Source organism: Budorcas taxicolor, chromosome 2 (assembly GCF_023091745.1).
Source record: "Budorcas taxicolor isolate Tak-1 chromosome 2, Takin1.1, whole genome shotgun sequence".
Lineage (NCBI taxonomy): Eukaryota > Metazoa > Chordata > Mammalia > Artiodactyla > Bovidae > Budorcas > Budorcas taxicolor.
Window position 1 is genome coordinate 171,967,577 of NC_068911.1, and position 16,411 is coordinate 171,983,987.

At 41.2% G+C, this 16,411-nt stretch overlaps 1 protein-coding gene across 1 annotated transcript in view; it reads right to left on the minus strand.

The window, feature by feature from the left end:
- The window catches only part of MACO1 (macoilin 1), a 68,635-nt gene that overhangs the window by 29,608 nt on the left and 22,616 nt on the right, over positions 1 to 16,411 (minus strand). The window contains exon 6 of the mRNA XM_052658652.1: positions 15,201 to 15,702. Within this exon, the coding sequence (XP_052514612.1) occupies positions 15,201 to 15,702 (502 nt within the window). The remainder of the gene's footprint in view (positions 1 to 15,200; positions 15,703 to 16,411) is intronic.

Consider the following 16,411-nt stretch of genomic DNA (forward strand, 5'->3'; position numbering starts at 1 on the left):
AGAGAGACGGGGGAGGTTCAAAAGGGAGGGGATATATGTATACCTATGGCTGACTCATGTTGAGGTTTGACAGAAAACAGAATTCTGAAAAGCAGTTATCCTTCAATAAAAAATTAAATAAATTTTTAAAAATTAAAAAAAAAAACCCCACAAAACTCTCCAGGATGAGGTGCTGACTTCTAAGGGCCCAATGTTCTCTATCCTTCTGAAGTCTGAAAACCCTTACTGGTGCTGTTTCTCACTTGGCACTAAACCACTGCCCTGTGCTCTGTTTAAACTTGTTTTGGTTTTAATCTTTTCCTGTGCATGTTATCTTATTTCTAAAAAGCGTTTAAGTTCTCTGAAGCCAGGGACTGGCAGCACTCTACAATTAGAAGCTGGAAGTGTATTCTCAAGTTTCTTTCAGTCTTTCCAAGACCACGCCTCTAACCCTCACTCTGTGTGCGTCTCCCCAGTGCTTAGAGCAGAACAGGGTCAGTGTGGTGATACACGAGGCTCTGGAAGCAACCTATCTGGAGCAGGCTGCCAGATGTGTAGTTTAAACAGTGGCCGATGGAGACAGGGGTAAAGGGGCATTTGCTTGTGGGGAAGGCAGGTGCACACGAAAGGAACGAGTGAAGAGCAGCTGCTCCGTCTCGGGAAGGATCTAATTCCATCAGGAGACCCCCAGCGTGCATTAACCGTACAAGACAAGACTTGTTCAGGGGCCACACAGCTGTCTCTGCAGGAAACTAAGCTCATAAGTCAAAGCTCTGTCCCCAGAAGAAATACTGTGTGCCCTCTCCACCATCTCCTTCCTTTCCCCCCTTTCCAGGTCATTCACCCTGACAGGACAGGCCGCACGGGTCATTCACATAAAGACACGAATGTCTCTCAACTTAAATGAGGCCTACACTGAGCAAGTGAAGCTGTTCCAGTATACGCAGTTAACCACAACTTTGGAAATAAGGAAATGAGGCTGCCTCAGGTTTCACTGTGATTACTACAATTGCTTACCAGGCACAAGTATCAAAAATAAGTAACAGCCTGATGACCTGACTGCTAGGTGAAACCGTATTATAGAGTACCTTAGGTCTGCTCCCTAAGCTGTCCTCTTCATTAAAGAACAAAAACAGACAAGAAAGGAAATCTAGAGGATTTCACTGGCCACTCAGGGAAATGGGAAAGTGAATTCTTGAAGCCCCTCCAGCATAAAGCTAGGGGTGCCATGAACTAGCAGCTTTAATAAGGTCCTGAAAGGATGTGGTCAGATGTGACAATTTGTATCAAAAGTCTTCAAAATGTTTGTATCTGCTGATACAGCATCCCATTCCCAAACTGGAGATACACACACAGATTTGTGTAAGAGTGTGTTTGTTGCAATAGTATTTATATTAAGAAAAAATCAGTATTCAACAGAAAATTGACTAAATAAATTGGCTAAATATTCAACAGAAAATTGACTAAATAAATTGGACATTCATGTGTCTGACTGACACACAACAGGAAGAATAGCCAATGACATGGGAGAATACTCATGACAGAATCAGTGGGAAAACGTAATTATAAAACAGTATACATAGTATATGAGCTCCGTTTTGTGGAAAGAATAAGTATGTATGCAAAAGAAAAAGTCTGAGAGGACGTATACGTAAGATAGTGGTCATCTCTACTGTCAAAGTTGGAAGTAATCAACACTTGTAACTTATTTTTAATATTTTAATTATTATTTTCTGATTGAGAGAAAAGTTTTGGGTTTTTTTTAAAAAGAGGAGGCTGTTTATTTGCTCTGCACGGTTTTTCAACATTCACTGTTACTCTCAGATTTGCCCACATCACAGGCCAGTTTCAGAATAATCTGAAAGCCTTAGGGAAAACCCAACTGTTTTACTTCTTAAACTTTTTAGGTCATTCCAAAAAAGGGGAACTTGACTTTCTGAAGTAGAAAACGCCTCAGTTCCTAAATCTACATCAGCTATTACTTCCCATCCATCAGTCCCTATCAAAGCAACAGTTTGTCTAAGTCCAGATTCAAATCTAGCTGGTCTGTGAAATCTGTGAATAACCAGTCTCATGTCCCCTGTTTTGGTGTCTGCTCCAAGAATATGGCAGAAAAACACCCTGATGTGGAAGAAGTCACCATCCTTAGGCATAGGAGGCCTCTATACTGTAACATTTGAGGAACACCTCTGATAGCTTAGTTGGTAAAGAATCCTCCTGCAATGCAGGAGACCCCGGTTCGATTCCTGGGTCAGGAAGATCCCCTGGGGAAGGGACAGGCTACCCATTCCAGTATTCTGGCCTAGAAAATTCCATGGACTCCATGGGGTCGCAAAGAGTCAGACATGACTGAGCGACTTGCACAGAGACTCAAACTACCCTTTTAATCACAAGACTGCTCCCTTTCCTGCTAAGCGGCCTGAAAGCCCCCTGGTCAGGTGTCGAGGACTGCAACGCAACAGGGAGCAGTTATTGGACTCGGGAGGGGTGCTGTCGACAGGTGTGTGTTTTCCAGGAGCACAAGGAACTCAAGGATAGGAGAAGGTAAAAAACCCATTAATACATGGCAGTTAGCTCGTGGGACTGCCAGACAGCCCCTAATTCAAAGTCCTTTCTACAGAAGTCCAGTCTTGATTGATGTGATCAGTGGGGGATGGAACAAAATACAAGAATCACAGGAAGGGTCAGGTGCACAGGTTATAAACCAGTGAACCAATCTGGCCCATAAACATGTTTTGTTTGACCTTCTACATGAAGTAAAAAAAATATTTAACTGACATTTCACATAAAGATATCTACTTTTGGCATCTCTTCTAAATATCAGAATATTTAGCAACATTGGGCCTACAATCCCCCAGAGCAACAACTGGCTGCCCTGTCTGGAAGGGCATGTGCTTTCAAACTCCTGGGTGCCAGATACAGTACTGATTATGAATGATTCCAACCCTGGCCCCCAGCTCATGCCTATGCCCTGCCTCGTTCCTAAATGTGTCTCAGTCTGCTCTACCCTCTCTAGAGTCAGGGGAGAGGAAGGACAAGGGCCTTCTCAGTTCGCTGCACTATCTGCTTCAACACTCTACCAAGAAAGGAGAAAGGCACCTGAGAGCAAGGAGCTGTCATTCTTCTCACAAAAAAGAAACTAAGACTTGTTTTAATTCTGAGAGTCCCAGCTGGCTAGCAAAAAGGTTTCAGAGATCCCCGAGAGATTTGCACAGACTGAAGTATACGCACACTGGCTGTCAAAGTATTCAAATAGCTAGTTTCTAAATGAGAGCGTGAGTAACATATAAAGACCACAGTTCCTTTCCGTTGGAGTTCCTCGCCTTCAGGGAATCCACCCCTAATCCTTAGCTGGTAATCTCAATTCATTATGTGCCAATGGGGCATACTGACTCAGAATTTAACACAAAATTTTATAGCAGTTCCTTCTGAATTCTAGGGAGCAAACTTTCTAATTGTCTAATCAGAAATTCCTATTGTTGGAATAAAATCTCACTACTCAACATAAAAGTGTTTCTAATGTGGACTCACCCCATCAAATAATTTATGTGTTATTTCATAATTTTATCTATGCAACACAGATAATTATTTCCTTTGATCACCTGGATATGGAGACACTAAGTAAACCACTGGCTTAAATTCATTAATGCCTAGCTTCTGAAGTGCTGAGTGGTTTTCAAGCTGTAAAATAGGCCTGCTTAAGTTTAAAATTATCGTGCTTCTATGACTACATTTATATCCCAGAATATTATAGCTTTAAATCACTGCAATGATTTAAACAAATTCAAACTATATTATGAACTAACATAATAAACAAAGCTAACCAAGTAAAACCTACAGGTGCCTTAAATACTATGAGCAAGGCAGAAAATGAAAACAATCACGTCTCACAACACGTTGGCTCAGAAACAATGCTAGACTAATATAAATCAGAAATGTGTTTCCACAGAGACACTTAACTTACTAAATATTAATAGAAATACACTCTACTACTTATTTTTTCCACTTAATCATTTCCAAATAAAATTTAGTAATAGCTCTCTTCAAGAAAATTAGAGATACCAAGGGAACATTTCATGCAAAGATGGGCTTGATAAAGGACAGAAATGCTATGGACCTAACAGAAGCAGAAGATATTAAGAAGAGGTGCCAAGAATACACAGAAGAACAGTACAAAAAAGATCTTCACGACCAAGATAATCATGATGGTGTGATCACTCACCTAGAGCCAGACATCCTGGAATGTGAAGTCAAGTGGGCCTTAGAAAGCATCACTACGATCAAAGCTAGTGGAGGTGATGGAATTCCAGTTGAGCTATTTCAAATCCTGAAAGATGATGCTGTGAAAGTGCTGCACTCAATATGACAGCAAATTTGGAAAACTCAGCAGTGGCCACAGGACTGGAAAAGGTCAGTTTTCATTCCAATCCCAAAGAAAGGCAACGCCAAAGAATGCTCAAACTACTGCACAATTGCACTCATCTCACACGCGTGTAAAGTAATGCTCACAATTCTCCAAGCCAGGCTTTAGCAATATGTGAACTGTGAACTTCCAGATGTTCAATCTGGTTTTAGAAAAGGCAGAGGAACCAGAGATCAAACTGCTAACATCCGCTGGATCATGGAAAAAGCAAGAGAGTTCCAGAAAAACATCTATTTCTGCTTTCTTGACTATGCCAAAGCCTTTGACTGTGTGGATCACAATAAACTGTGGAAAATTCTGAAAGAGATGGGAATACCAGACCACCTAACCTGCCTCTTGAGTAATCTGTATGCAGGTCAGGAAGCAACAGTTAGAACTGGACATGGAACAATAGACTGGTTCCAAATAGGAAAAGGAGTACATCAAGGCTGTATATTGTCCCCGTTTATTTAACTTACATGCAGAGTACATCGTGAGAAACGCTGGGCTGGAAGAAACACAAGCTGGAATCAAGATTGCTGGGAGAAATATCAATAACCTCAGATATGCAGATGACACCACCCTTATGGCAGAAAGTGAAGAGGAACTAAAAAAGCCTCTTGATGAAAGTGAAAGAGGAGAGTGAAAAGGTTGGCTTAAAGCTCAACATTCAGAAAATGAAGATCATGGCATCTGCCCATCACTTCATGGCAAATAGATGGGGAAACAGTGGAAACAGCGGCAGACTTTATTTTGGGGGGCTCCAAAATCACTGCAGATGGTGATTGCAGCCATGAAATTAAAAGACGCATACTCCTTGGAAGGAAAGTTATGACCAACCTAGATAGCATATTCAAAAGCAGAGACATTACTTTGCCAACAAAGATCTGTCTAGTCAAGGCTATGGTTTTCCCAGTAGTCATGTATGGATGTGAGAGTTGGACTGTGAAGAAAGCTGAGTGCTGAAGAATTGATGCTTTTGAACTGTGGTGTTGGAGAAGACTCTTCAGAGGACCCTGGACTGCAAGGAGGTCCAAACCAGTCCATCCTAAAGGAGATCAGCCCTGGGTGTTCTTTGGAAGGAATGATGCTAAAGCTGAAACTCCAATACTTTGGCTACCTCATGCTAAGAGTTGACTCATTGGAAGAGACTTTGATGCTGGGAGGGATTGGGGGCAGGAGGAGAAGGGGACGACAGCGGATGAGATGGCTGGATGCCATCACCGACTCGATGGACATGAGTTTGGGTGGACTCCGGGAGTTGGTGATGGACAGGGAGGCCTGCTGTGCTGCAGTTCATGGGGTCACAAAGAGTCGGACACGACTGAGCGACAGAATTGAACTGAACTAAAGTAATAGCTACATACAAGATATTTAATCTAATCTAACTAGAACCTCTAAGTGTCTAGTTAAAATCTTTCTGAAATGTCACGTATTTTACTAATTTTACCTCTAGGCTGGAAATGATACTGTTACGAATAAATGACCAGATGCACCTGTAGAAATGGAAAGCCCTACTTTGGCAGCCATCACTCATGGGGACAGTGTCAGGCACGCCACTGGGCAGCACAGGCTGTCAGCACAGGCAACAGGCAGCACACGGACGGAGAGTAGCGAGGGTAAAGGCCAAAGCCCCAGTCACTGTCTCCCAAGATCAGATCTTCTTTCACAAACTATTCCTGACACAGGGCAAAATATATTCAAATGAAATGTATTCAGAAGAAAACAAGCCAATGTACCACTTTCTCTCTGGCACCTGAGACGATATACAGGGCAGTCAACACATTTTCTAACCAAGGGGATTTCCTTGGAGGGAAGGTTCTGGAACAGAAATGTGGGATCTGAGTTCTCTCTCTCTAGCTACCACAAAGACAAAGAGAACGGCTAGGACTAAGCGGGAAGAGAGAAGGCAAGAGCCAGCAGTAAAGTGGAATAAGACAAGGCAAACAGCCTTTCTCTACGTTCTTGGCTGACATGTGGTTTGTGCCTAGATTCCCTGGCCCTGCAGCATAATCAACCCACTGCCAGAAAAAATGGCTTTTTGACAACTGTCCCTTGGGAGTTTTCTTCCCTTGCCCATGTAACTTCCAGAAATTCCTGAATCTCTTGCACAGCAAGGAAGGGGGCTTAAGAGTGGAAACTCTTTTTATTTTTTAGAAATAAAGTCAGTAACAACTTACTCAAGAACAACAAACAGCTTGACACTAGACAGCAGGTCTCTGGCTTGGTCTAACGTAACACTGAGGTATCCCACCTTCAGAGCCTTTGAGTTACACGGCACTGGCACTGCACTGCAGTCACTGAGGCCCGCGTTTCTTCTCTTGGCTGCCTACCTATTATTTTTCCTGGACAAAGGGTAACATTTGTTCAGCAAGTATTTACTGAGCATCTACCGTGTGCCAATCACCATATATCATGGCAAAGGAAAAAAGGGGAAGACAAGAGCAAAGGTGGTCCCTGGCCTCACTGAGCTTCAGTTCAGTTCAGTCGCTCAGTCGTGTCCGACTCTTTGCAACTCCATGAAGCGCAGCACGCCACGCCTCCCTGTCCATCAGCAACTCCCGGAGTTTACCCAAATTCATGTCCGTTGAGTCAGTGATGCCATCCAACCATCCATCTCATCCTCTGTCGTCCCCTTCTCCTCCAGCCCTCAATCTTTCCCAGCATCAGGGTCTTTTCAAATGAGTCAACTCTTCGCATCAGGTGGCCAAAGTATTGGAGTCTCAGCTTCAACATCAGTCCTTCCAATGAACACCCAGGACTGATCTCCTTTAGGATGGACTGGTTGGATCTCCTTACAGTCCAAGGGACACTCAAGAGTCTTCTCGAACATCACAGTTCAAAAGTATCAATTCCTCAGCTCTCAGCTTGCTTTATAGTCCAACTCTCACATCCACGCATGACTACTGGAAAAACCACAACCTTGACTAGATGGACCTTTGTTGGCAAAGTAATGTCTCTGCTTTTTAATATGCTCTCTAGGTTGGTCCTAACTTTCCTTCCGAGGAGTAAGCGTCTTTTAATCTCATTGAGCTTACATTCTATTATGTGCATAATAGGCCTGTGTAAAAATTCAAGGTATGTAGAAACAGACAATGCAGAAAGTAAACATCTACTATACTCAACTATAATTGACCATTTGGTATAAACTATTTCAAATAATCTTCTGCGTATGTAAAGAACAATACTTACCCATATTTTGTAATGGGGTCATACTATCTGATCAGTTTTTCTACTTCCTCCCCTTTAACAATCCATCTTGAGGTCTTTCCATTACATTCTTTTTAAGATACGTTTCCACCTTTCAGGGCTTCCCTTGTAGCTCAGCTGGTAAAGAATCTGCCTGCAATGCAGGAGACCTGGTTCGATCTCTGGGTTGGGAAGATCCCCTCGAGAAGGGAAAGGCTACCCACTCCGGTATTCTGGCCTGATGAATTCCAAGGACTGTATAGTCCATGGGGTCACAAAAAGTCGGAAACGACTGAGCGACTTTCACTTTTCCACCTTTCAAGAGAATCCTTTGTAACATTCCCCACTTTAACTATTGTGATCCCCCATGTAGGACTCTTTAGGGACTTGAGAGAAGGCTGGAAAAGTCCACATAAGGCCGCCTTCCCCCGGGTACTTACCCCAGTGAATGCACAAAGGCTCTACCTCTGGAACTGACTGCACTGTCTTGTTTTCTCCCCAGAGTTGGGTCTCAGCTTTGGATTCTATCCTTGCTTTGTGCCTACAATCTCTAAGATGACAAAACAGAGGCTTCTTGGACTCTCTCTTTATTATGCTTTTTCTTCACAGCTATTCACACCAAAATCATACTGAATCCACTGATAATTAAAAATCAGTATCTAAAAATATGGCCCTTTCCTTTCAGTGGATATCTAACTTTAAATTGTCTGTAGATGTCCTGAAATGGGGCTTCCCAGGTGGCCTGGGGGTAAAGAACCGCCTGTCAATGCAGGAGACTCAGGAGATATGGATTCCATCCAGGGTCAGAAGATCCCCCGGAGAAGGAAATGGCAACCTGCTCCAGTATTCTTGCTTGGCGGGCTGCATTCCATGGACTTGAAAAGTTGGACACAACTGAGTGCGTGCGCACATCTTAAAATGTGGGGAAATGAAAAATTGGAAGTAGTGTAAATTGTCTGTTGTTTGTCCCCAAACAGCAAGACCACACTAAGGAGTCTTCTATAAGGCAGAGGTTACACAACAATTTAAACCACTGGTATCTGGAGACAAGATTAAGTTCAGACTGAGAACTGCTTAGTCAAACCACCGGGGCCATCTGTGCCACCAGCCGAGTCCCATCAAGGAAGAAAGTTGGCTGCTCTTAGCTTTTGCTATCTTTGTCCCTCATAAGAAAAACATAAAATCACAAAACATAAACATAAGATTTATAATGGCTAGAAAGTGGAATGAAGGCCAGTGACATTCTGCTCGCCCACCAGCTTAAATTAGAAAGAGATGAGTCACCAATACTCATATCACAGCCTACTAAAACACAATACTAATCAATATAGTCACTGATGGACCAGGACATTATAAAGCCTATTTATCAACTATGTTATCATCAATCTATATGCTCCCAAAATATTTCCCTAAGACCCAGAAGTGGTAATATAAGTTAGTTCCTGGTATGAATGTACATTAAACACTCCTCTGTGTAAGTGAATGGGTTAGAATTTCTTAGAGAGCTCCTCTACCCCTTCAAACCCCTACCCTCCCCACCCCCGCCACCCCACCGCCACACCTTTGCTGAGGCAGGGCTACCAAACTTGCTTAGTGATTACTGGAAAAGTCCTAATAAACGTTCTCTACCTTTCCCCCAAGGCTCTTAAGTCTCCAACTGTGCGGAACTGTATGAACAAACTAAGTTATAACATTTTGGTATGCCTGAAATAGCCAAATGAATTTAGAGAAGGCAAAAAAGAGAGTGACTATTCAATAAATTACAGCATTCCCCAGATTTCCATTTTCCCCTGAAGAAAAGCTACCCCCACTTCTGCCCTCAGAACCTACCATGATGGCCATGCCCATGCCTCAGACTTCTCAAGCAGTCACGGTGGCCTTTCCCCAGGGTTGAGGTTTACATCCCCTATCTTAAGTTCCCCAATTCGAGGCTCTCGGGTCTGCTCTGTCAACGTAGGCCTAGCCCAGGTTTATTCCTAAAGAGCAAATTCCCTGCTAGGGGGCTCCAGGGTGTCTGAACTAGACTAACTCCCACGGAGTCCTAATGAGGGCTGCATTCTTAGAGATCCTATAAATTTTCAGGGGTACCAGCGGATGGCCACCATCTGTTCAGAAATAAATATACCCCTGTGTCTTTGGCAAGAGCATGAATTTTTAAAATTCTTAAAACAGCATCTCTCTGGAAAAAAGGAAAATTAAACAAATTCTAAAATTCTAAGCATTTCTTCTATACATTTTAGCCAAAAGAGCACAAAATTTAGCTCTGGTGCCAACCCTTGTGCCAACTTTAGATGTATATATATTTGAAACAAACAAAAACACAAGAATTTGTAAAAAAATTTAAAAACCAGAACAATAAAGCAGGTTGATGTAACTTTTTTTTAAGCAGCACATTACTAACAGCAAAGGCAGAAGTCATGAAACTTTGGTTCTGGTCCTTGTAACTGTCCCTCCAGCTGGTTACTGCTAAGTCACTTCAGTCATGTCCGACTCCGTGCAACCCCATAGATGGCAGCCCACCTGGCTCCTCTGTCCCTGGGATTCTCCAGGCAAGAACACTGGAGTGGGCTGCCATGTCCTTCTCCAATGCATGAAAGTGACAAGTGAAAGTGAAGTCGCTCAATCGTGTCCTACTCTTAGCGACCCCATGGACTGCAGCCTTCCAGGCTCCTCCATCCATGGGATTTTCCAGGCAAGAGTACTAGAGTGGGGTGCCACTGCCTTCTCCAAGCTGGTTACTAGGACTAGTCATTTAATTTTCCAAGACTTGTTTACTTCACTGATGAAACGACAGGGCTGGGGAGGCTAGTATAAATATCTCTGCAACATTCTAAATTCTACTCAGTTTCATTAAATGCATCCCTTCTAGGCCAAGTGTGGATACTTTTCCTTTGTGACTCTTCACACCAAACATTATTCAACTATGTTAAAGAGTTGATATCTTACTAAGAGTAAGTATGAGAAACAAGAAAGATTAATCTTGTCTTGAACACGAAAACAAAGAAAGAGAAAGGGGGATGGAAATAAAACAAAGAGACTTCTACTTCAACATTTCTACAGAATATGGATCACTTTACATTTTGGACCCAGTTTTAAATCCTCTCCCTTAACCAGGAAACTGAAACAAGTAACAAATCCCAAACAAGAAACCCCACAGTCTTGGGCTGTGTTTGAGAGGAAGCATTGTGCCAAGTACAAACAAAAGTGCTGGCTCTTCTGTTTGCAGGCCCTGAAACTACAGGAAAGCAGCTCAGGTGTTACACCCAGACCTACTAGACCTCAGATCACGGAATGATCACACAGACTGCCACGGAATATGCCACATCAAGTGAAAACCAGGGTTAGGCTAGGTTGGGAAAATGATTTCAATATAATTTAGGTGAAAAATCAGGACTAAAAAAACTACACAAACGCTATGGCCACATCTATATAAATTCAGCTGATGAAAATACAACAAATATTTAAGTGATTTGTGTCATATATTTCCTTTTTTCCACCTAAATTTTCTGTAATTTTCTGCACGCTTAAAATATTTAAAAACTGACCACTGGAGGAAAAAATTGAGCAAACCTCAGTCTAATTTACATGATTCCTTTTTAATCTGCCAGCACGCAGTTAAAATAACTGATCTTTCTCATTGCTTTTTTGTTTATATATAGAATTTTTTCCATGTCAAAATTAAAAATATTTTTGGCTACCAACATTATAAGCCTGTTTCTAAATAACTTGGGTAAAGAATTCAGAAATCAAGCTGGCAGAAATTGGGTCATTTTGTAAGATACTTATTTCTCAAATCAAAACATGCTTTAGCAAGTTCCCAAACTTTTCCTGGAAAGTGGCCTACAAGCAATGCTTACTGCCAAGTTCCTCACCTTCCCCAACCTGAGCAATCTACCAGCATGCTTTTTAGTTGCTGGCTAGGAAGATCTTTGGCTTTGTAGGCAAGAGAGTTTCTGTCACAACTACTCAACTCTGCCACCATAAACCAGCCACAGACACTACACAAATGGATGAGTGTGGCTACGTTTCAATAAAACTTACTTTACAAAAACAGGCAGTGGGCCAGCTTTGGCCTGTGTGCAGTCATTTGTCAGTCTGTGGTATACAGCACACTAGAGAACATCCTTGGAGTTTGGAGAGACAATGAAAAGACCCGAAGGACTGCTTGCTCCTTCACAGGGAATGACCATCAGATCTTACTTTGACAGCCATACCAATCTTTAAGACTGCTCTTTCAAAGTGGTATATTAATGAATTCCCCCTGCAAAGACAATGAATTGGTTCCTCAAATATAGCAGTTTTCAACCATGATATTGAGACACACACAGCTATGTGGAATGTGTTGCATTTACTAATACAACAACACTGGTTTTCAAGTGATTTTTTAAAAATTTACAAAAGGGACAATCAGTCTTATCCATCTTATCCCTCTAGCCAGCCTGGACCTGTACACAGCCCTGGATGTACCTGGAAGAGTGAAGAACTCATGTACAAACTGTTGAAGAGACTTCAAGCCCAGCCTTTTCCATCTGAAGATAACAAATCCACTCTCTGGCTAACAGCTCAAACATGTCAGGTTTAGATCTGTTAAGAGTCTTAATATTCATCAAAACATATATGAAGTCAAGCAAGATATATTTTCCTTTCATAAACTTTCACTGTTATCACAGAAAAACTTGAAAATGCATGAAAGATGAAATAAAAACTAAAAGACCCAATACTATCAAGGAGAAACTACTATTATCGTTTTGGCTCCTTTCTCGTCAAACCCTTTCTCTGTGTGTATCAGAAAAACAATGCTTTCAGTAAGATTCCTCTCTACTTTCTTCATGAAGTATTATAAGCACTATCCTGTATTTCTGTCTCAAAATATGATTTTTAACATCTGTATTAAAAATCCATCAAATAGATGGACTATAAGTATTTAAGTTTCTCACCTATTGTTGGATATTTACATCATCTATTTGTTATAATATTAAATGAAAAGTTGAAAATAATCCCATGGAAGCTTATGAAACTATTTAATATTTTATATTTATGTATTTGACAGCAGGTATACTTGGAGGAATTGGGGGCAGGAGGAGAAGGGGACAACAGAGGATGAGATGGTTGGATGGCATCACGGACTCGATGGACATGAGTTTGAGTGAACTCCGGGAGTTGGTGATGGACAGGGAGGCCTGGTGTGCTGTGATTCATGGGGTCGCAGAGTCGGACACAACTCAGCGACTGAACTGAACTGATTCCCTAAAACAGAGTAATACTCTGGAGCCCTTCAGATCAAGGCACATCAGAATACACATCAGTGACCACAGGAAGAGGTATATACCCCAGGAGCGGCTCAGGAGCACTGGACCCACGACTAGAAAGCGAGCCATCTGAGTTCTTGAAATTCTTTGTTAAAGGCAGATGAGGTAGTAGAGATAACCAACATGACAAGTGGGGCCCAAGTGAGATGGTATCACAGAACTGAGCCTTGATTGCTCTCTGTAACATCCAACAGAGGATAATTGTTTTGACTTGACTGCTATTATTAAAATTGTGCAGGAGAGAGGTGTTAAAAAGCTGGTGGCAGATGTTTCATTTATAGCATATAGTAAATTTGTGAGATATTCACTTTGACATAGAAGGTCAACTAATTGGTCTTTTTCCCCTGAGCAAATGAAAGACAGCTATCTGCTGAGTATTTTCTCCGCAGGGCACGATGGGGCAGAATGTCAAAAAAAAACACATGTGAATGTCAGCCTGGTAACAGCAGCAGCATGGTATGTTTCCAATAGTGGCCAAGGGTTATGAAACCTCTAGAGCCTTAAGAAGTAGAATCCACCTGTATTTCCCTTTATCTAGCTGCCAATCAGAAAACTAAAACAAATTATTAATCTAATTCATATAATTTACAATACTAGAAACTTTCCCTCATAAATGATCTGCTCTGAAACAAGCCAAACAGGAACATGAGATAACTTAGAGGAGAGAGGGAGTCACAGCAGCCCTCTTGAGCTATGTACTTTTTGAAAGGTCCATGAAATAATGCCATTTAGAATAATATGGATGGATATAGAGATTATTACACTAAGTGAAGTTAGAGAAAGACAAATACCTTATGATTTCATTTATATGTGGAATCTAAAATATGGCAAAATGAATTTATTTGCAAAACAGAAAAAGACACATAGACACAGAAAACAAACTTACAGTAATCAAAGAGGAAAGGGGGTACGGGGATAAATTAGGAGCTTGGGACTGGCAGACACCAACTACTACACATAAAATAGATAAACAACAAAGTTTTACTGTATAGCACAGAGGACTATATTCAATATCCTATAATAAACCATAATGGAAAAGAATATGAAAAAAAATGTAGAGATATATGTATAACTAAATCACTTAGCTGTATACCAGAACCTACCACAATACTGTAAATCAATTACACTCCAATTTTAAAAAATACTAAAGAGAGGAAAAAAAATATAAAAGCTCCACTTCAGATCTCGGTTTCCAAATTGAAAGATATGAAGTACAAGACTCTTGAGAGTCCCTTGGACTGCAAGGGGATCAAACCAGTCAATACTAAAGAAATCAGTCCTGAATATTCATTGGAAGGACTGAGGCTGAAGCTTCAATACTCTGGCCACCTGATGCAAAGAACTGACTCCTTAGAAAAGACCCTGATGCTGGGAAAGATTGAGGGCAGGAGGAGAAGGAGATGACAGAGGGTGAGGTGGTTGGATGGCATCACCAACTCGATGGACATGAGTTTGAACAAGCTCCAGGAGTTGGCGATGGACAGGGAAGCCTGGCTTGTTGCAGTCCATGGGGTCGCAAAGAGTCGGACACAACTAAGCAACTGAACTGACTGATGAAGTAAAAGGAATGTATGTGTATTTTATAAAATATATAAAACACAGCAAAATTAAGTCTGAGCCAATCAAGGTAATACAACAATGTTCATCTTTAACTTAAACACGGGAAAAGGAACATTTCTAATTAAAATCTGTATCTAACACTGAACAGTTGACCCTTGAACAATATGCAGATTAAGCCCAGTATAATTTATAGTTGGCCCTCCATATCCATGGCTCCTCCACATCCACAAACTCAGCCAACTAGGGGCTATGTAGTACTGCCGTATTTACTATTGAAAAACACGGGTAAGTGTTCCCACGCAGTTCAAACCCGTGTTATTCAAGGATTAACTGCATTTACCTATGGAATTTTTAGAAAGAAGATTATTTTTTGTACCTGTCTGACAAAGATTTACATGAACAGGCCACAAACTCTTCTTTTCGTGTCTATGCCACACGATCTTTGGATATGCAAATTGAAAAAAAGACTAAAGATACGCCTCTCAAAACCACAAGAAAAATCAAGTCGTGTGTAAATTTGTCAAATGTGGGAAGTAACCACTATCACCTCACACTGAGCACACTGGGAAGAGCTTTAGTCAATGCTTCCGGATGGTGCGGGCGACCAACAGACCCGTGGGAAAGAAGCACTGTGTCCAGCACCACAGAGTTAACTGTCACAGAATCTGATCACAAACAACCCCTGCAGCCTACTCAGAAATACGCTTCTCAAGACCCAAGCCAAGCTCATGGGAAGTGTTAAGGACACAGCACACACTTACCTTACCAGTGCGTCCGGTTTGCTTAGCTGGTTATTAGGAATACAGTTTTCCATTAAGTCCTTGTGTGCACTTGGGCTCTTGCTAGTGCATTTCTGCTTCTTCTCGTTTTTACTAGATGAGGAAGGGATGCTCCCATTTGTGGCGCTGTGACTTCGAGGTGAGGAGTTCACAACGCCACTGGCATTTTTGTAGTTTTTTGAGGAAGCAGTGCAGGAGTCCTCTTTCAAGAGATTTTCTGTACTTCCCACAAGATCATTGTTTAATCTTTTACTATTGATATGGTTTTCCATATACTCAATTTCTTGTATTTTAGAGTCTACAGGTTGTAGAATATTGTTGTTATTTATTCCAAGGTTGTGTTTTTTGGCATCTTTGTCTTTTTCTTTCCCTTTTTCTCGGTATTCTATCTCTGGCAAAGTTGTAGAGAGTTTTTTGTTGGCTGGGATACCTCCGTTGTGGTGTATGAGGATTGAGGAATCCATATCAGGTAATCCTTTGGCTGCTACAATACCAAAAACAAACCAACAAGCAAAAAAAAACCCACACTGGACTATTTAGTTGTAAAAAACAAAATGGACTGATTCAACAAACAGTGTCATCTACACTTAGAAGCGTATTACATTAAGCTGCCAACTCAATCAGAAGCAAGAACCACACCTCATTATGCTAACTTCAAGAAGCAAAGCTAAATAAATTTGAGAAGCTGCACATTTAGAATATCACCATCATTTTGAAACACCACGTCATTAAAGTTCTGACCTTGAAAAGAATATGAGGATTTTACAATTAAGTCATACCTCATTTATCAGTCAAATCAAACTTGTCTATCACTGGGGTGACAGGACATAGGCAGATCATAATCTTAAAGGCCACATTTACGAAGATGCTTGGATTAAACAAATTTAGTAACTTTACTGAAAAGATAGATTAAATGAAACAAACAGGTGTGATGTTAGCATACAGGGCACCTATCCTTTGTCTTGCCTCTATTGTTAAAGTAATAAGAAGTCTGTTATCATTTACTAGGCCGCTTTACAATGAATTTTCTGTATAGGTCTACATATTCAAACTCGACAAAGTGTACTTGAAGAGATAATTTTGCACCACACCAGAGAACAAGATTTTGTCATGTATCAACTAAAAACAAAAACCAAAGAAAACTAGTATTGCTGTCTGTTCACTCATTGAATTGGTTACATATTCATGAAAGA